Source organism: Bos taurus, chromosome 26 (assembly GCF_002263795.3).
Source record: "Bos taurus isolate L1 Dominette 01449 registration number 42190680 breed Hereford chromosome 26, ARS-UCD2.0, whole genome shotgun sequence".
Classification (NCBI taxonomy): domain Eukaryota; kingdom Metazoa; phylum Chordata; class Mammalia; order Artiodactyla; family Bovidae; genus Bos; species Bos taurus.
The window spans coordinates 50,610,726-50,630,078 of record NC_037353.1 but is presented as its reverse complement, the minus strand read 5'-3'; the positions used below and the strand labels follow the sequence as shown (position 1 = coordinate 50,630,078).

At 58.3% G+C, this 19,353-nt stretch overlaps 1 protein-coding gene across 5 annotated transcripts in view; it reads left to right on the top strand.

Moving 5' to 3' along the window:
• Positions 1–19,353, top strand: part of KNDC1 (kinase non-catalytic C-lobe domain containing 1) — an 81,354-nt gene that overhangs the window by 55,108 nt on the left and 6,893 nt on the right. For 4 of the 5 annotated variants that reach the window (XM_024985955.2, XM_059882114.1, XM_059882112.1 and 1 more), the window contains 6 exons: positions 855–968; positions 1,496–1,643; positions 1,712–1,891; positions 2,342–2,548; positions 2,824–2,906; positions 3,120–3,270. In XM_024985955.2, the coding sequence (XP_024841723.1) occupies positions 855–968; positions 1,496–1,643; positions 1,712–1,891; positions 2,342–2,548; positions 2,824–2,906; positions 3,120–3,270 (883 nt within the window). Of the gene's footprint in view, positions 1–854; positions 969–1,495; positions 1,644–1,711; positions 1,892–2,341; positions 2,549–2,823; positions 2,907–3,119; positions 3,271–19,353 lie in introns of those variants that run through there. The other variant, XM_059882115.1, reaches the window with a different exon arrangement.

Sequence of the window (19,353 nt, the reverse complement as noted above, 5' to 3'; positions counted from 1 at the left end):
GGAGAGCCTGAAAAACTGAAATTGAGAAAGTGTTCGGGGACCTCCCTGGCGTCCACTGGTGGAGACCCCAAGCTTCCAATGCAGGGCGTGCAGGGCTCACTCCCTGCTCAGGGAACTAGGTCCCACATGCCGCAGAGCACAGGCAAAAAAAGCCTTTAAAAAAATAAAATTAAAAAAAGTCTTCAGACTGAAAATGTTGAGGAATTTCTAATGTGATCAGTACCCCACACCCCCAGCTCAATGGTTCTGAGTGGTGGTCCAGCCAGTGCCTCCAGCACAGGGCTCTCGTGTTCACATGTAAGCACTCAAACACACCCACACGCACACACAAGTGCACACAGCCGCAGACTCACACACGTGCACACAGCCGCACACTCACACTAACACCCGCACACACAAATACAGCCACATACCTACCTGTGCACACCTGCACTCATACATGCACACCCGGAGTCACAAGTGCACACACCTGCACTCACGCACAAGTGCACACAGCTGCACCCAGGTGCACACTCACACCCATACACACACCCACATGTGCACTCATCTGCGCACACACCCCTGCACACACATCTGCTCACACCCATACCTGCACTCACACCCATACACACCTGCACACTCACATGCATATGCTCACACCTGCACACACAGCAGTACACATGGCTGCAGTCACTTGCACACACACCTGCACACTCACACCCACACCTGTGCATTCATGTGTGCACACAGCTGCACACTCACTCCCGCACACACCCCTGCACGCACACCCACATGTCTGCACACGCTCACACCTGCACACACACCAGGCCTGGGTGCTGGTCGGCCTGCACTGACCGCCTCCCCACCCCCCACAGCGGCGCCTTCCTGGAGGGCTACGTCCAGCAGTTCCTGTACACCTTCCGCTACTTCTGCAGCCCCCACGACTTCCTGCACTTCCTGCTGGACCGCATCAGCAGCACCCTGTCCAGGTACCCCAGGGCCCAGGGCAAGGACAACGGTGGAGAGGGGTGCAGATGGGCCAGGAGCAGCCACTGATGCCCACGATGGGGAGAAGCAGGGTGGGGGCAAGGAAGGTGGGACCCCCGTGGACTAGGGGATGTACAGGGGATCCCAAGGGCCTCAGCCGGCAGGCAGGGTCAGCACAGGGGGGCGTGGTGGGCAGTGCTGAGCATGCTCTCGCCCTCTCTGAGCTGGCCTGTCCTTGCCCCCAGACTCCCGCACAAGCTCAGGCTGGGCGCCCTGGGAGGGGACTCACAGAGGCCCTGTCCCTGTCTCCTCCACCCGCGCAGCCCACCCCACCGCTCTGGACGCCTTCCCAACCTCGGGGCAGGCTGGAGGGGGCGGTGGCTGCAGCGGCCCCTCTCCTGCCCAGGCGGGCGGGCAGCGTGGGGCAAGGCTTAGGTGCCCCCTAAAGAGAGGGCCACGCTCCCCCACCCCGTCCCATCTGGGGATGGCACAGGGGGCCCTGCCCGGCTCAGGCCTCCTCTGCCTCCAGGGCCCACCAGGAGCCCACCTCCACCTTCACCAAGATCTACAGGCGGAGCGTCTGCCTCCTGCAGGCCTGGCTGGAGGACTGCTACGCCGTGGACTTCGTGAGGAACGCCGGGCTCCTGGGGAGGCTCCAGGATTACCTCTCCTCCCAGGTGAGGCGGGGGGCGGGGGGGACGCACCCCCCAGGAGGCGGTAGGTGACCCCACGTGCTTCTGCCCAGATCCTGCCCCTGGACGGCTCCGCGGAGCACCTGCTGGGCCTGCTGGAGGTGGGCAGCGAGCGGCGGGCTGAGGGCACCCTACGTGGTACAGACCTGGAGGACCCCAAGGACGTGGAGGAGGACGCCAGGCCCCTCAACGCCCTGTGTAAGAGGCTCTCGGAGGACGCCGTCTCCCGGAAGGTGCGGCCTCTCCCGGGAAGATGGGCAGCAGTCCCGCGCCCGGCGTGGCGACACTCACAGACGCATGTGCATGCCTCTATACAAGCAGACAGGCAGAGGTGGGCGCGCACACTCCGTCCTGCAGCTCCAGGGCAGCAGCCCTGTGAGGCAGGCACTGCCTGCCACAGCCCCGGACAACAGAGGGCCGGCCAGGGGCTCAGACCGCCCCTTCGCCTTGGCCCTAGGGTCAGGATGTGGCCGGGAATGGGGCAGGGTCTCGGGGGGCCTCACCATGACGCAGGTAGCACCAAACCGCACAGCTCCGTCTGCGGGGGAGTCGCTGAAATCCTGGGGTCAGTGTGGCTGCGGGCGGGAGGCAGGGCTCTGCCCTGCAGCTCTAGCTGAGCCAGGCTGGGGGCTCCCGGCCGCCGGCTGCCCAGGCCGCCCTGACCGGAGGGACCCGCCCTGCAGAGCTTCCCCTGGCGACTCTCCCGGGGCAACGGGCTGGCGCTGCCCCACCACAAGGAGCGCCAGTACAGCATTGCGTCGGCCCTGCCCAAGCCCTGCTTCCTGGAGGACTTCTACGGGCCCTACACCAAGGCCGGCGAGAAGGGGCCCTACTTCCTGACCGAGTACAGCACCCAGCAGCTCTTCAGCCAGCTGACGCTGCTCCAGCAGGTGGGGATGCCAGGCCCATACGGCCTGCGGGGGGCGCCCTGCCCTGCCCTGCCCTGCCCAGGGCCCTTCCTGCTAGAACTGGGCAGGCAGTCAGCCCCCAGGTGCCCTTTCCCAGCCCCCGCCGACCTGGGCCCCGTCACCCGGCAGGCGACAGCAGGGACAGGGACCCAGCGGCCGCCCACCCCCTGCCGCTGCTGGGTGGGCGTGGAGAGCCCCTCCCAGAGCCCCAGCCCCGAGACAGGGCGCTGCTTTCCCTGTGTCCTCATCCCTGGCAGGAGCTGTTTCAGAAGTGCCACCCTGTCCACTTCTTAAACTCGCGGGCCCTGGGCGTCACGGACAAGAGTGCTGCGGTCCCCAGGTGAGTGTCCGCGGAGCTGGGGGCCCTGGGGTGGCCGAGGGGCTTGAGGGCTCCACCTGGCTATTTCCACCGGGTGCAAATGCCTTTCCGGACACTCTGGCTGACGGGCAATGCCTTGGGGTTCCGAGCTGGACACCAACCCCCTCCTCGGGGTCCCAAGCACTGCCTTGTCCTGGCTGGGACATGCTGGACCCGCGCCTGCGTCTCTTGCAGGGCCAGCTCCTCTGAGTCTCTGTCAGCCAAACCCTGCAGCTTATTTCTGCCCAACTACATCCAGGACAAATACCTGCTACAGCTTTTAAGAAGCGCGGACGACGTCAGCACCTGGGTGGCCGCCGAGATCGTGACCAGCCACACCTCCAAGGTCGGTGCCCAAGGCTCTGGCCCCAGCACAGGGTCGTGGGTGCCAGCGGTGAGGGCACCTCCCTGGGCGAGCCCCTCTGCTGGGGGTGCACAGAGGCATCCCAAGCTGAAGCCCCTGGAGTAGGCAAGCACGAGGGGCACTCAAGGCAGGGCCCCCGCGGTTCCCTGGCCTCCACCCCCCACTGATGAGGAAGCCCCAAGGCCCACCAACACCCAGAGTTCCCCAGTCTTTCCCCTTTCAGGGAGAATCTTCCAACTTCAGAGGTTTATTAGCTGACAGACTGACCCCTCCTCACTTGTGCCAGGACGTGGGCACCGGGAGCCTGTCCTCGCCCCCATCTGCACCAATCCTCGATGTCCTCTTGAGCGACAGCAACCTGCAACTTTCCGCTCACCCCATCAGAGGCGTCACACAGGCCTCCAAGCGCTTTGGGGGGATGTGGGGGGGCATCGGTGCCCCGGGTGCAGGCCAGAGCCGTCTCCAGCCCCACCTGGGGTGGTGGTCAGGGGCCGGCACCAATGTTGCTGTGAGTGGAGGATGCAGGGAGGGCTGTTCGCGGGGCGGTGTGACGTCTGCAGGGACAGCGTGGGGTGGGGACGAGGGAGAGCGCGCCCTGGGTGGACGTGCTGATCGAGTCTGAAACACACACGGTCACCGAGCTGCGTGTGGCTCGCTGGCCATCAGAACCACCGGAGACGGACTTCGACACGCAAACTCTGCTCTCAGAAAATGGTCAAAACTCAAAAGCTGAGCCAGAGGATGTCACAGGAAGACTCTACACACGGACCTCACCAGATGGTCAACACTGAAATCAGATTGATTATGTTCTTTGCAACCAAAGATGGAGAAGCTTTATACAGTCAGCAAAAACAAGACCAGGAGCTGACTGTGGCTCGGACCATGAACTCCTTATTGCCAAATTCAGACTTAAATTGAAGAAAGTAGGAAAACCTCTAGACCATTCAGGTATGACCTAAATCAAACCCCTTATGATCATACAGTGGAAGTGCGAAATAGATTTAACGGACTAGATCTGATAGACGGAGTGCCTTATGAACTATGGACAGAGGTTCATGACATTGTACAGGAGGCGGTGATCAAAACCATCCTCAAGAAAAAGAAATGCAAAATGGCTGTCTGAGGAGACCTTACAAATAGCTGTGAAAAGAAAAGAAGCGAAAAGCAAAGGAAAAAAGGAAAGATATATCCACCTGAATGCAGAGTTCCAAACAAGAGCAAGGAGAGATAAGAAAGCCTTCCTCAGTGATCAGTGCAAAGAAATAGAGGAAAACAATAGAATGGGAAAGACTAGAGATCTCTTCAAGAAAATTAGAGATACCAAGGGAACATTTCATGCAAAGATGGGTTCAATAAAGGAGAAAAATAGTATGGACCTGACAGAAGCAGAAGATACTAAGAAGAGGTGGCAAGAATACACAGAACTACACACACACACAAAAGATCTTCATGACCCAGATAATCAGGATGGTGTGGTCACTGACCTAGAGCCCGACATCCTGGAATGTGAAGTCAAGTGGTCCTTAGGAAGCATCACTATGAACAAAGCTAGTGGAGGTGATGGAATTCCAGTTGAGCTATTTCAAATCCTGAAGATGATGCTGTGAAAGTGCTGCCCTCAATCTGTCAGCAAATTTCGAAAACTCAGCAGTGGCCACAGGACTGGAAAAGGTCAGTGTTCATTCCAATCTCAAAGGCAATGCCAAAGAATGCTCAAACTACTGCACAATTGCACTCATCACACACTAGCAAAGGAGTGCTCAAAATTCTCCAAGCCAGCCTTCAACAGTATGTGAACTGTGAAAAAGGGAGAGAATTCACAGGAGGACCCGATCGGGGAGCCCCAAAGGTTATGAGAGCGCACGCCTAGGAGCCTGATGACTTGTGGGCACCGTGCTGGTGGGCTGGTGATGCCAGCCCCCTTCTTGATCTGACACCTAATGTGCCCTACCTCACCCTTGGCTGTGCTGTGTGCACACACTAGCCATCCACTCAAGGTTGCTGCACCCCCTGCCAGGGCAGAGTTGTAGCTGGATCGTGGCTGCTGGCTCAGGACTGTGTTTCCTGGTATCCTGAGTCAAGGTGGCCAGCGGTGGTCTGCAGTCTGGTTCTGACCAGCCGACTGGCAGAGCAATGAGGTCAGCTCCCTGGCACTGTGACCAAGCTCTCACCCCCACCTGCCTTTCACTCTAACTCCTCTGAGATGCTGAGGACTGCAGGGAGGGACCACGTCCCTGAGTCACTGGTTCTTACATGGGATGACTAATCTCCAGCCCGAATGGTGGACACTAGGGTGTGTGTTCATGGCGGAGTTCACAAGGCATTTTCTCAAGGTGCAAACACCTTCACGTGCCTGGGGTCAGCTGGGGTAATCCACTGGAAACAGTTTGTCATAAGACAAAAGAGCTGTCCTGGGGGCTTCTGAGTCATCCAGCCTTATCAAACAACGCCGTCCTTCACCGAGATGAGCAGTGCTGAGACGCCCCGTGGACGCCACGGTGGACTACGCTGAGAGTTATGGAGCAGACCCTCCTCCCACGCGGCTGCTCTGGGAGGGGGTGCAGGGAATCAAGTGCGCGCATCTCTGAGGCTGGAGATGAGGCTCGAGCATCAGCCATAGATGCAGCTCCGGCTCCTTGAGAGGCCGCCACAGTCATTCACCTCTTGAGGGCTGTTCACGGGGTTCTTGAGTTGAGAAGCGGCATCTCCAGCGGCATCGTGATAAACCAAGCAGACGCACATCCGGGAGGTCTTTGCCGCCTCCCTCCATTGGCAGGGAACCTGAAGAACCTCTCCACCCAAATTGGCACTGAGGGGGTGGTTAATTGATTAATACAAGTTGTCAGACTATCTTAAGCAGAGCTGTGTGTCTCTGTAGACTGAAACTTAATTATTTAAATGTCTACCTTTTTTTCCTAATAAAAGAGTAGATCTAATCAGATTCTATTTGTGAATAGATTCTATTATAAAAAACAGAAGCACGCTAGAAGAGTGTATAGGCCTGCTCTCTTTTTCCTAAAGGAGATTTCTATTAGCAGTTTGGTGTGATAATCAAATGCTTCCTACCCTTTTTGGCATTCACATGTTTTCATAAAAATATGAAGGCTATTTTAAAACTAGCATGGGTCGTGCAGTGCAAGTGTTTCTGACTTTTTACTTAGCGATGTACCTTGAGAATGAAAATACAGTGACATAGAAAGAATGTCCAGTCTTGACTGCTCCTGTAGAGGGTATCCGTGGTTGAGCGTAAACATATTTACTTGTTGTTGGACATTAGGCTGTTTCTAACGTGGGACCGTTACCAATAGCTCTGAGTGTTTTCTACACACTTTTTCATACAGATGGTAAAGCAGCATGTTGGGTTGGTGATAATGTAATTGCTACAATGTGTCTGAAAAGAAAAGGAGGTTGCTAAAAATCGAGACTCAGTATTTCCAAACCAGTGAGCCCTGCGGTTCCAGTCCAGGGACTCGTTCTTAAGACACGCTGTCATCAGAACCCCAAGAGGGCCGCAACCCGTGGGAGGGGGGTGAACCACCAGCCCCGCATAGCCGTGGGGCTTGGGGGGGTCTTGGACCTGATTCCTTCATCTGGAAAGAAGGCTAATGCGGCACTGCCAGCTGAGGCCACCCCAGGACGGGGGTGAGCTAGGGCGAGGCTCGGCAAGCTGAGCGGTAGATCCAAGCTTGTGTGTGCACTTGGTCGCTCAGTCGTGTCCGACTTTTTGCAACCCGATAGACTGTAGCCGCCAGTCTCCTCAGTCCATGGGATGCTCCAGGCAAGAATATTGGAGTGGGTAGCTTTTCTTCTCCAAGGGATCTCCCAACCTAGGGATTGAACCGGGGTCTCCCACGTTGCAGGTGGACTCTTTACCATCTGAGCCACCGGTTAAGCATCATCCAGGCCCCAGCGAAGGGGGCATCAGGACACCCACAGAACACGGTTGGCAACAGAGAACTTGAGAATGAAGCCCAGTGCCCAGCAGTGAAGGCTGAGAACACAGTCGTCTGTCTTTCTGCTGAAAGATTAAGCAGCCTTTAAAGCCATGCTCGCCAGGAGCTCTGGGTAGCAGGGAGAACACGTCTGATAGCATGCTAAGTAGAGCAGGCATTTCCAGAGTTTCTGGGACGTTTTGCAGAGACAAGAAGGAGCCTGGAGCTCCAGGGTCCCTCCCTTCCAAGATCTCTCCAAGGCCCTGGGAGCTCCTGGCACCGCGTCCCCGTGACCATGTGTTCTTTTGTGTGGAATCTGCCAAGGTGTCAGACTCTGCCACTCCGGGCTGCTGTCTGTCCCCTCTCTCCCACTCTACCACCACCCATCCCTCCTGCAGGGAAGGTGCTTAGGGCTTCTTTAGTCCTGAGTGCAGGAGGTAGTTTCTGAGCATCTCTGCCCGCTTCCAGCAAAGCAGTGCCAGCTGCAGCTGGTGGGCATGACTCTGGGGGATCTGCTGCATCTTGCCCCCCCTCAGCCTATGTCATGAAATGAGGATGCAGGACTAGAGAATATCTGATGGTGCTTGATGCCGAGGACACGTGAGGACCAGGCTGGAAGCGTGCGGAGCTGGTCAGGGGAAAATGCGTCCAGTCATCACATGTGTAAAACGGTGAGATAAGAGTTCATTTCACAAAAACAGCTAGTCAAATAGGAATCCTCCCTGGTCCAATTATAGTTTATAACAGAGCATGTAAATGCAGTGACGTTAATGCCGCAAAGCAGAATTGACCTGAACGCTTGTGCCCCTGGGCAGGAACACTGCCCCGGCCAGCCTGGCTGCAGGCGCAGAAACAGCTTCAGGTGTGGTGGCTATTACCAATGATACTACAGCAAAATGTGTTCACATTTCTCTTTTTCTACAGGGCAATATGATGATGTTACAAAATTATCATACAAAGAAGTGTCGAGAGGGATACAGCTCAAAAATGTAGGAGCGAAGAGAATTTTAGAAGTATGAAAGGCTGTAGATATAAATATCATTTAATTTTTTCTTGATTTGGTGAAATATACATACATGTATTTTAAAATTTTCAAAGTGTGTTTTCTTTCCTCATCTGAAGTAAAGGTTCCTGCTTGTATCTAGTTGGTTTTTTGTAATTTTGTGTTGTTTTTCTTAGAGGGCCTGGCACTCTGCACAGGCTTGCTACCTTGATCATCTTGCCTGGGTAGATGTGTCAAAAGTAAAGATTGGAAAGTAAACAAGACACTCACAACTGTTTAGTTTTGTTTCCTAACACTGGATGATGCGTGCTTTTATTTTTTGCTTTATTTTGCATTTTGTTCCTTGACAAACTTTTTGCCGTTTGTGTCAGAAAAATAGCAGGAGAAAGGAACCCCTGTGTGATGCTCGGGAAGAGGGGACCAGGTGGGTGCCCGTGGGGAGAAGGGAACCCTTGTGTGATGCTCGGCAAGAGGGGACCGGGTGGGTGCCCACGGGAAGATGCAATGAGACTTCCGGTCCCTGACGCTGAAGGACCAGGAGGGACGCGCGGCGCGCAGAGAGGCGGGAGGTGGGGGCGGGAGGTGGGGGCGGGCCGTGCCCCCGCAGCAGCTCCTCGCTGCGTCTCCGCTTCTCAGGAGCAGCCCTGCTCTTGTCCTGTCCTGTTGCCGGTTCCTTCATTCTCCCTCCGTTTTGGGGGCTGGTTAGGGCTCTGCCTAAGTGCCTCCTTCTCTAAAATGTTTTTCCTCTTCTTTAATGTCCTTGGGATCAACAATCCAGATTTCCCCGCTTTTGCTAAGAGGTGAGTGGTTGCTACGTGATGGCAGCAGAGACGCTTGCTGTTTGTCTTTAGTTCTGATAAACTGCTTGGTGGTGGTGCCCCAGGCAAAGCGAATCCGTTAGGCTGCAGAAAAGCTGAGACTCTGGTGGGTGACCCTGAGATGTGAGGAGGTGGGCTTCTGCTCCCACGACCCTCCTGCTCTGTCTCAGAGTCTGCACTGGGCGGAGTGGGGGGATCAGGCTGTGTTCACAGACTTGCAGGATGGTAGAGACTGACCCTTCTGAGCCGGGAGAGAGGAAAAGAGGAAGTTCACAGTTCACATACTGTTGAAGGCTGGCTTGGAGAATTTTGAGCACTCCTTTGCTAGTGTGTGATTAGTGCAATTGTGCAGTAGTTTGAGCATTCTTTGGCATTGCCTTTGAGATTGGAATGAACACTGACCTTTTCCAGTCCTGTGGCCACTGCTGAGTTTTCAAATTTGCTGACAGATTGAGGGCAGCACTTTCACAGCATCATCTTCAGGATTTGAAATAGCTCAACTGGAATTCCATCACCTCCACTAGCTTTGTTCATAGTGATGCTTCCTAAGGACCACTTGACTTCACATTCCAGGATGTCGGGCTCTAGGTCAGTGACCACACCATCCTGATTATCTGGGTCATGAAGATCTTTTGTGTGTGTGTGTAGTTCTGTGTATTCTTGCCACCTCTTCTTAGTATCTTCTGCTTCTGTCAGGTCCATACTATTTTTCTCCTTATTGAACCCATCTTTGCATGAAATGTTCCCTTGGTATCTCTAATTTTCTTGAAGAGATCTCTAGTCTTTCCCATTCTATGTTTTTCCTCTATTTCTTTGCACTGATCACTGAGAAGGCTTTCTTATCTCTCCTTGCTCTTGTTTGGAACTCTGCATTCAGGTGGATATATCTTTCCTTTTTCCTTTGCTTTTCGCTTCTTTTCTTTTCACAGCTATTTGTAAGGTCTCCTCAGACAGCCATTTTGCATTTCTTTTTCTTGAGGATGGTTTTGATCACCGCCTCCTGTACAATGTCATGAACCTCTGTCCATAGTTCATAAGGCACTCCGTCTATCAGATCTAGTCCGTTAAATCTATTTCGCACTTCCACTGTATGATCATAAGGGGTTTGATTTAGGTCATACCTGAATGGTCTAGAGGTTTTCCTACTTTCTTCAATTTAAGTCTGAATTTGGCAATAAGGAGTTCATGGTCCGAGCCACAGTCAGCTCCTGGTCTTGTTTTTGCTGACTGTATAAAGCTTCTCCATCTTTGGTTGCAAAGAACATAATCAATCTGATTTCAGTGTTGACCATCTGGTGAGGTCCGTGTGTAGAGTCTTCCTGTGACATCCTCTGGCTCAGCTTTGAGTTTTGACCATTTTCTGAGAGCAGAGTTTGCGTGTCGAAGTCCGTCTCCGGTGGTTCTGATGGCCAGCGAGCCACACGCAGCTCGGTGACCGTGTGTGTTTCAGACTCGATCAGCACGTCCACCAGGGCGCGCTCTCCCTCGTCCCCACCCCACGCTGTCCCTGCAGACGTCACACCGCCCCGCGAACAGCCCTCCCTGCATCCTCCACTCACAGCAACATTGGTGCCGGCCCCTGACCACCACCCCGGTGGGGCTGGAGACGGCTCTGGCCTGCACCCGGGGCACCGATGCCCCCACATCCCCCCAAAAGCGCTTGGAGGCCTGTGTGACGCCTCTGATGGGGTGAGCGGAAAGTTGCAGGTTGCTGTCGCTCAAGAGGACATCGAGGATTGGTGCAGATGGGGGCGAGGACAGGCTCCCGGTGCCCACGTCCTGGCACAAGTGAGGAGGGGTCAGTCTGTCAGCTAATAAACCTCTGAAGTTGGAAGATTCTCCCTGAAAGGGGAAAGACTGGGGAACTCTGGGTGTTGGTGGGCCTTGGGGCTTCCTCATCAGTGGGGGGTGGAGGCCAGGGAACCGCGGGGCCCTGCTTGAGTGCCCTCGTGCTTGCCTACTCCAGGGGCTTCAGCTTGGGATGCCTCTGTGCACCCCCAGCAGAGGGGCTCGCCCAGGGAGGTGCCCTCACCGCTGGCACCCACGACACTGTGCTGGGGCCAGAGCCTTGGGCACGACCTTGGAGTGTGGCTGGTCACGATCTCGGCGGCCACCCAGGTGCTGACGTCGTCCGCGCTTCTAAAGCTGTAGCAGGTATTTGTCCTGGATGTAGTTGGGCAGAAATAAGCTGCAGGGTTTGGCTGACAGAGACTCAGAGGAGCTGGCCCTGCAAGAGACGCAGGCGCGGTCCAGCATGTCCCAGCCAGGACAAGGCAGTGCTTGGGACCCGAGGAGGGGGTTGGTGTCCAGCTCGGAACCCCAAGGCATTGCCCGTCAGCCAGAGTGTCCGGAAAGGCATTTGCACCCGGTGGAAATAGCCAGGTGGAGCCCTCAAGCCCCTCGGCCACCCCAGGGCCCCCAGCTCCGCGGACACTCACCTGGGGACCGCAGCACTCTTGTCCGTGACGCCCAGGGCCCGCCGAGTTTTAAGAAGTGGACAGGGTGGCACTTCTGAAACAGCTCCTGCCAGGGATGAGGACACAGGGAAAGCAGCGCCCTGTCTCGGGGCTGGGGCTCTGGGAGGGGCTCTCCACGCCCACCCAGCAGCGGCAGGGGGTGGGCGGCCGCTGGGTCCCTGTCCCTGCTGTCGCCTGCCGGGTGACGGGGCCCAGGTCGGCGGGGGCTGGGAAAGGGCACCTGGGGGCTGACTGCCTGCCCAGTTCTAGCAGGAAGGGCCCTGGGCAGGGCAGGGCAGGGCAGGGCGCCCCCCGCAGGCCGTATGGGCCTGGCATCCCCACCTGCTGGAGCAGCGTCAGCTGGCTGAAGAGCTGCTGGGTGCTGTACTCGGTCAGGAAGTAGGGCCCCTTCTCGCCGGCCTTGGTGTAGGGCCCGTAGAAGTCCTCCAGGAAGCAGGGCTTGGGCAGGGCCGACGCAATGCTGTACTGGCGCTCCTTGTGGTGGGGCAGCGCCAGCCCGTTGCCCCGGGAGAGTCGCCAGGGGAAGCTCTGCAGGGCGGGTCCCTCCGGTAGGGCGGCCTGGGCAGCCGGCGGCCGGGAGCCCCAGCCTGGCTCAGCTAGAGCTGCAGGGCAGAGCCCTGCCTCCCGCCCGCAGCCACACTGACCCAGGATTTCAGCGATCCCCCGCAGACGGAGCTGTGCGGTTTGGTGCTACCTGCGTCATGGTGAGGCCCCCGAGACCCTGCCCCATTCCCGGCCACATCCTGACCCTAGGGCCAAGGCGAAGGGGCGGTCTGAGCCCCTGGCCGGCCCTCTGTTGTCCGGGGCTGTGGCAGGCAGTGCCTGCCTCACAGGGCTGCTGCCCTGGAGCTGCAGGACGGAGTGTGCGCGCCCACCTCTGCCTGTCTGCTTGTATAGAGGCATGCACATGCGTCTGTGAGTGTCGCCACGCCGGGCGCGGGACTGCTGCCCATCTTCCCGGGAGAGGCCGCACCTTCCGGGAGACGGCGTCCTCCGAGAGCCTCTTACACAGGGCGTTGAGGGCCTGGCGTCCTCCTCCACGTCCTTGGGGTCCTCCAGGTCTGTACCACGTAGGGTGCCCTCAGCCCGCGCTCGCTGCCCACCTCCAGCAGCCCAGCAGGTGCTCCGCGGAGCCGTCCAGGGCAGGATCTGGGCAGAAGCACGTGGGGTCACCTACCGCCTCCTGGGGGGTGCGTCCCCCCCGCCCCCCGCCTCACCTGGGAGGAGAGGTAATCCTGGAGCCTCCCCAGGAGCCCGGCGTTCCTCACGAAGTCCACGGCGTAGCAGTCCTCCAGCCAGGCCTGCAGGAGGCAGACGCTCCGCCTGTAGATCTTGGTGAAGGTGGAGGTGGGCTCCTGGTGGGCCCTGGAGAGCAGAGGAGGCCTGAGCCGGGCAGGGCCCCCTGTGCCATCCCCAGATGGGACGGGGTGGGGAGCGTGGCCTCTCTTTAGGGGCACCTAAGCCTTGCCCCACGCTGCCCGCCCGCCTGGGCAGGAGAGGGGCCGCTGCAGCCACCGCCCCCTCCAGCCTGCCCCGAGGTTGGGAAGGCGTCCAGAGCGGTGGGGTGGGCTGCGCGGGTGGAGGAGCAGGGACAGGGCCTCTGTGAGTCCCTCCCAGGGCCCAGCCTGAGCTTGTGCGGGAGTCTGGGGGCAAGGACAGGCCAGCCTCAGAGAGGGCGAGAGCATGCTCAGCACTGCCCACCACGCCCCCCTGTGCTGACCCTGCCTGCCGGCTGAGGCCCTTGGGATCCCCTGTACATCCCCTAGTCCAGGGGGTCCCACCTTCCTTGCCCCCACCCTGCTTCTCCCCATCGTGGGCATCAGTGGCTGCTCCTGGCCCATCTGCACCCCTCTCCACCGTTGTCCTTGCCCTGGGCCTGGGGTACCTGGACAGGGTGCTGCTGATGCGGTCCACAGGAAGTGCAGGAAGTCGTGGGGCTGCAGAAGTAGCGGAAGGTGTACAGGAACTGCTGGACGTAGCCCTCCAGGAAGGCGCCGCTGTGGGGGGTGTGGGAGGCGGTCAGTGCAGGCCGACCAGCACCCAGGCCTGGTGTGTGTGCAGGTGTGAGCGTGTGCAGACTGTGGGTGTGCGTGCAGGGGTGTGTGCGGGAGTGAGTGTGCAGCTGTGTGCACACATGAATGCACAGGTGTGGTGTGAGTGTGCAGGTGTGTGTGCAAGTGACTGCAGCCATGTGTACTGCTGTGTGTGCAGGTGTGAGCATATGCATGTGAGTGTGCAGGTGTGTATGGGTGTGAGTGCAGGTATGGGTGTGAGCAGATGTGTGTGCAGGGGTGTGTGCGCAGATGAGTGCACATGTGGGTGTGTGTATGGGTGTGAGTGTGCACCTGGGTGCAGCTGTGTGCACTTGTGCGTGAGTGCAGGTGTGGTGCACTTGTGACTCCGGGTGTGCATGTATGAGTGCAGGTGTGCACAGGTAGGTATGTGGCTGTATTTGTGTGTGCGGGTGTTAGTGTGAGTGTGCGGCTGTGTGCACGTGTGTGAGTCTGCGGCTGTGTGCACTTGTGTGTGCGTGTGGGTGTGTTTGAGTGCTTACATGTGAACACGAGAGCCCTGTGCTGGAGGCACTGGCTGGACCACCACTCAGAACCATTGAGCTGGGGTGTGGGGTACTGATCACATTAGAAATTCCTCAACATTTTCAGTCTGAAGACTTTTTTTAATTTTATTTTTTTAAAGGCTTTTTTTGCCTGTGCTCTGCGGCATGTGGGACCTAGTTCCCTGAGCAGGGAGTGAGCCCTGCACGCCCTGCATTGGAAGCTTGGGGTCTCCACCAGTGGACGCCAGGGAGGTCCCCGAACACTTTCTCAATTTCAGTTTTTCAGGCTCTCCCTGTCTTGTAGAAACACTAATTCAGAAAGCTGAGCAGGTGCAGGGCCCTTCCCCAGCTGCAAATCACTGTCAGGAAAGAGGCGGGGGGGCTTGTGGTGCTCGGCCTCAGGCAGGGCCCCTCGGGTGCCCCCAGCACCAGGAGAGTGAAAAGGAGGTGGGGTCCAGGAGTGAGGCCCTGGGGCCCGCTGGTCCCCAGCCAGGCGCAGGTGGGACTGGGCAGCCAGGGTCTGGCTCCCTGCAGAAGGGACGCCTTGGGGTGCTGTGTCACGCATAACACACACGCCCCGTGACACACACACGATGTCTCCTGGAACAGTTCGGAGGGCTGTGGTGCTGAGTGACACCCCATCCGCAGGGCAGAGTGGAGGAGGAGGCCTGAGTCTGAGGGGCATCCCGGGGCACCCCCGGCAGGAGGCCCCGGCAGCCCACCTGGGGAGGGCAACTTGGGGGGCAGAGACAGCTGCCCCAGGAGGGCCCTGTCCCCTACTGGCTGTCAATAGCCTCCAGCCCAGAGAAGACCCAGGGGCTCCAGAGTGGCTGCTGAGTCCCTAGAAGCCACCCTGGGGTGACGCTCCCACCATCGCGTGGGAGGAGGTCTGTGTCCAGCCTGGTTGGAGCTGGGAGGGATGGGCCCTTAAGGAGGCTGCCCAGAGCCTGAACCCCATGTGGGGCTTGTGGGTGCACCAAGGGATGGGGGGGTCAGGGGTGCCTGGGAGCCCGGGAGTTAGCGGCCTGGCCCTCCCTGCTGCAGGTGAGCCCTTGTGCCCGTGTTATTAGTTGGGGGTCCCATGAGCCTAAAGGGCTTCCCCGGTGGCTCAGTAGTAAAAAACCTCCCTGCAGTGCAGGACCACAGGAGATCTGCATTCAGTCCCTGGGTCAGGAGGATCTCCAGAGGAGGGCATGGCAACCCACTCCAGTCTCTTGCCTTGAGAGTCCCATGGACAGAGGAGCCCAGTGGGCTACAGTCCCTGGGGTCACGTAGAGTTGTTGCGACTCAAGTGACTCAGCACGCGTGCACGTGAGCCTCACCCTGTTCATGCCCAGCAGCGCTGTGGACAGCTGGCTGGGTGCAAGCTGCCTGCAGCTCTGGAGCCCCGTGTTAGTTAAGGGGCGTCCAACCTAGGAAGCTGGGCGCGGTCATGGTGCCTTGGGGGGGCCCGCTGCGTGGAGTCGAGCCCAGCAGGCTGTCGGTCATGGCGGCCGGGTTCCCGGGGGTCTCCTTCAAAGTGCCCCATGCACACCTGACCCAGACCCCAGACCCATGCGTGTGGGTCTGGGCCCTCAGTCAGGAGCCTGGCCAAGGAGGCCAGTGGGCGCCGACACGGACAGACAGATTTCTGATGGAAACTCTACATAGAAGCGTGCAGCCCACCTCGGAGCGCAGGGAGACGCCCACCTCCTCCACCCCACCCTGGGCCTGTCCCCCCTGGTCTCCGGGAGCCTGGGGGGCACAGGGGTCCCAGTGTCCCCCCCCGGGCTGCCACTGGAGTACAGGTAGGCCATGAGCCCCAGCGGGTGCCAGCCTGCAGGACACGCGCCTTGGGCTGCGGCCGCCGCACGGGTGCTTGCTGACGTTGTAGAAGATGAGGGACGAGGACTCGTCCAGGGGGCTGAAGTCCAGCGTGTCGCAGTGGGCGGCCGCGATGTTCACGATCACGGGCAGCGCGCAGGGCTCCAGGCCCCATGCTCCGCGTACACGACCTGGGGCACGAGTCAGCGCTGTCTGCCTGCCCGGCTGCCCGCTCATCCCGTGCCTGAGCCCGGGGCGGCCGCTCAGAGGCGGGCGTGTTTCCGGGGGTTTGGCGGGAGGAGCCTCTGGAGGGGGAGCGGTGGCCTTGCCTGGAGGTACTTCTTGGCCAGCCCGAGGAACTGCACTTGGACCGCATCTCCTCCAGCTGCCCTTCAGTTTGGACAGCATGGTCTTCACCTCGGAGCTGGGGGTGGACGCGGTCAGCATGAGGCACCCAACCCTCTCAGGATGGCCTGCCCCCAGCCCGGCCCTGGCCCAGCGAGGCTACCTTTGTTCCTCTTCTCCTTCTGTAGGAGCTTCTTGGTAAAACTTCAGGGTCTTTTCGGAAGTTCCTCTTCTCGATCATGAGCTGCTGCTCCAGCTCCTGGAGAAGAAAGAGCCATGAGCCCCTGGCGCCTGCCCTCGGGGTTCAGGGGAGGCAGGCTCTCCCACAGGCCGAGGCAGGCCTTAGGAACATCTGCATCTGCTCAGTGGAATTAGACATGTCAGTAGATTGGAAAGAACCAGATTCGATGGACTCACTCAAAACAAGGCAGCCAAACGTGTGTGGTGTCGGTGACCACCAGCTCTCCCCACCAGGCCGGCCGGCCTCCCCGCAGCCGCCCAGGAGGAAAGGCGGGCAGAGTGGGGTGGGCGCGTCCAGTGCCCTCTGGTCGGAGAGGTTGCCTTCTGGAGAGAACTCCAGGCGCCATGTCCCCAGCTGGGGGGACCAGGGCCCACGCCTCTCGTGGTTTCCTCGGTCTCAGGCATCGGCTGTGAGTGAGGTCCACGGGCACCTGTGGTTCCATGAGGCCCCTCTGTGGCCCAGACCCATCCACTGGGGCCCCACCCCACGCGTACCGCCCCTGAGACCCCTGTGCGATGTGGGCTGGGCACCGCCCCTCATGTACTCAGCCGCCTTGCTCTGGCCATGAAGCTTGGACACAGCCAGCAGTGCAGACCCCGCAAGCCCACCAAGCCATTCCTGCCCTGGAGCCACATGCAGCCCCCTGGAGCCCAGCTCTGGGCTTCTGTGCAGAGCCCACAGCAGGGGCGTCAGCCAGGCAAGGCCTTAAGGATAAACGCGTGAACGAAGATTCACAGCGTGGCTGGTATGAGCGGGTGTCAGCCCGTGGGTGCAGCCTGGCAGGCATACCGGCGGGCTCGGCCCCAGGCGGGCTCGGGTGGTGGGTCCACATGAAACAGGTTATTTCTCCTGCCCTAACCCGACCACGGATTCTCAAGAGTTAAAGGGGCATCTGTTCATAGACCAATAAACAGGGATGACCCGAGGCACAGTTTAGGCCCACTGGCCACTGGATTTACGTGGACCTGAGGTAGACTAGGGAACAACAGACTGGTTCCAAACAGGAAAAGGAGTTCGTCAGGCTGTGTATTGTCACCCTGTTTATTTAACTTACATGCAGAGTACATCACGAGAAACGCTGGGCTGGAAGAAACACAAGCTGGACTCAAGATTGCCGGAGAAATATCAATAACCTCAGATATGCAGATGACACCACCCTTATAGCAGAAAGTGAAGAGGAACTCAAAAGCCTCTTGATGAAAGTGAAAGAGAGAGTGAAAAAGTTGGCTTAAAGCTCAACATTCAGAAAACTAAGATCATGGCATCTGGTCCCATCACTTCATGGGAAATAGATGGGGAAACAGTGGAAACAGTGTCAGACTTTATTTTTCTGGGCTCCAAAATCACTACAGATGGTGACTGCAGCCGTGAAATTAAAAGACGCTTACTCCTTGGAAGGAAAGTGATGACAACCTAGATAGCATTTTAAAAAGCAGAGACATTACTTTGCCAACAAAGGTCCGTCTAGTCAAGGCTATGGTTTTTCCTGTGGTCATGTATGGATGTGAGAGTTGACTGTGAAGAAAGCTGAGCGCCGAAGAATTGATGCTTTTGAACTGTGGTGTTGGAGAAGACTCTTGAGAGTCCCTTGGACTGCAAGGAGATCCAACCAGTCCATTCTAAGGAGATCAGTCCTGGGTGTTCTTTGGAAGGAATGATGCTGAAAGCTGAAACTCCAGTCCTTTGGCCACCTCATGTGAAAAGCTGACTCATTGGAAAAGACTCTGATGCTGGGAGGGATTGGGGCAGGAGGAGACAGAGGATGAGATGGCTGGATGGCATCACTGACTGGATGGATGTGAGTCTGAGTGAACTCCGGGAGTTGGTGATGGACAGGGAAGCCTGGCGTGCTGCGATTCATGGGTCGAAAGAGTCGGACACGACTGAGCGACTGATCTGATCTGATCTCATCTGAGGTAGGCTATAGATAAAACTGGACTCACAAGTTGGAAAACCCAGAAAGTGTGGACAAGAGAAGACAGAGGTGAATGTCGATTAGTGCCTCCCACCTAAACGCTCCGAGCAAAGCCGTTAGGACAGCAAGCTGAGCAGACACGCGCGACCCAGGCCGCGGCGAGCCGGGCGGACGGCGCCCCCGCGTGGTCAGCGGCGGGAGGTGACCGCGCGCCCTCCGGGCGGCCCGCCCACCCAGGCCTCACAACACGCGCGCCTTCTGGGAGCAGATGTGAAATGTGTCCACGGGCTTTTTATGCCTTTTGGTTTCCCAAGGGCCCTGTCTGTAACAGACACGGTGGGTCTCGAGTGTGGAGCTGGGGTCAGGGTCACCCAGGTCAAGAGCGGAGTGCAGAGGCACTCACCTGCCTGCACTCAGGTTCCAGGGGACTCGCTTCTGGGCAGGAAGAAGTGAGAGACGGTCAGCGGTCTCCTCCCGGCGCTTCCCAGCCACCGTGCCCCTTGGGACCGTCCCCCGAGTGCGCCGCCCGCAGAAACCGCTGTGGGACCCGGGTGGGAGCCTCCTCCCGGCCATGGGGTTGCGAGCAAGCCACAGACAGCGGCCCAGCGTGTCTGAGACCGCGAGCTGGTCTCCCGTCTCCCTTAAGGACCACCTCATGGGACACAGGGGCAGCTGGGCTCATCCATGGTCCAGTCTCCCTCCAGGAGCTGCCATGCCAGGAGAGCCTGGGATTGAGGACAAGGGCCCGTGGACCCACCAGGCACGTGCCCAGGTGGCCACAGGCAGCACTCTCCCCCAGCCCTGAGAACAGCGCGGGCTGGAAACGCGTTGCCTTCCTCAGGGCCCACACTTGATAATGCCACCAGCGATTGTGACCTGTGACAATCAAGGTTGTGAACCTTGTGTGTGTCAGAGGTCATGACACTTAATATATGGGATGTGATCTGATACAGAGTGCCAATGATCTCTCTCTT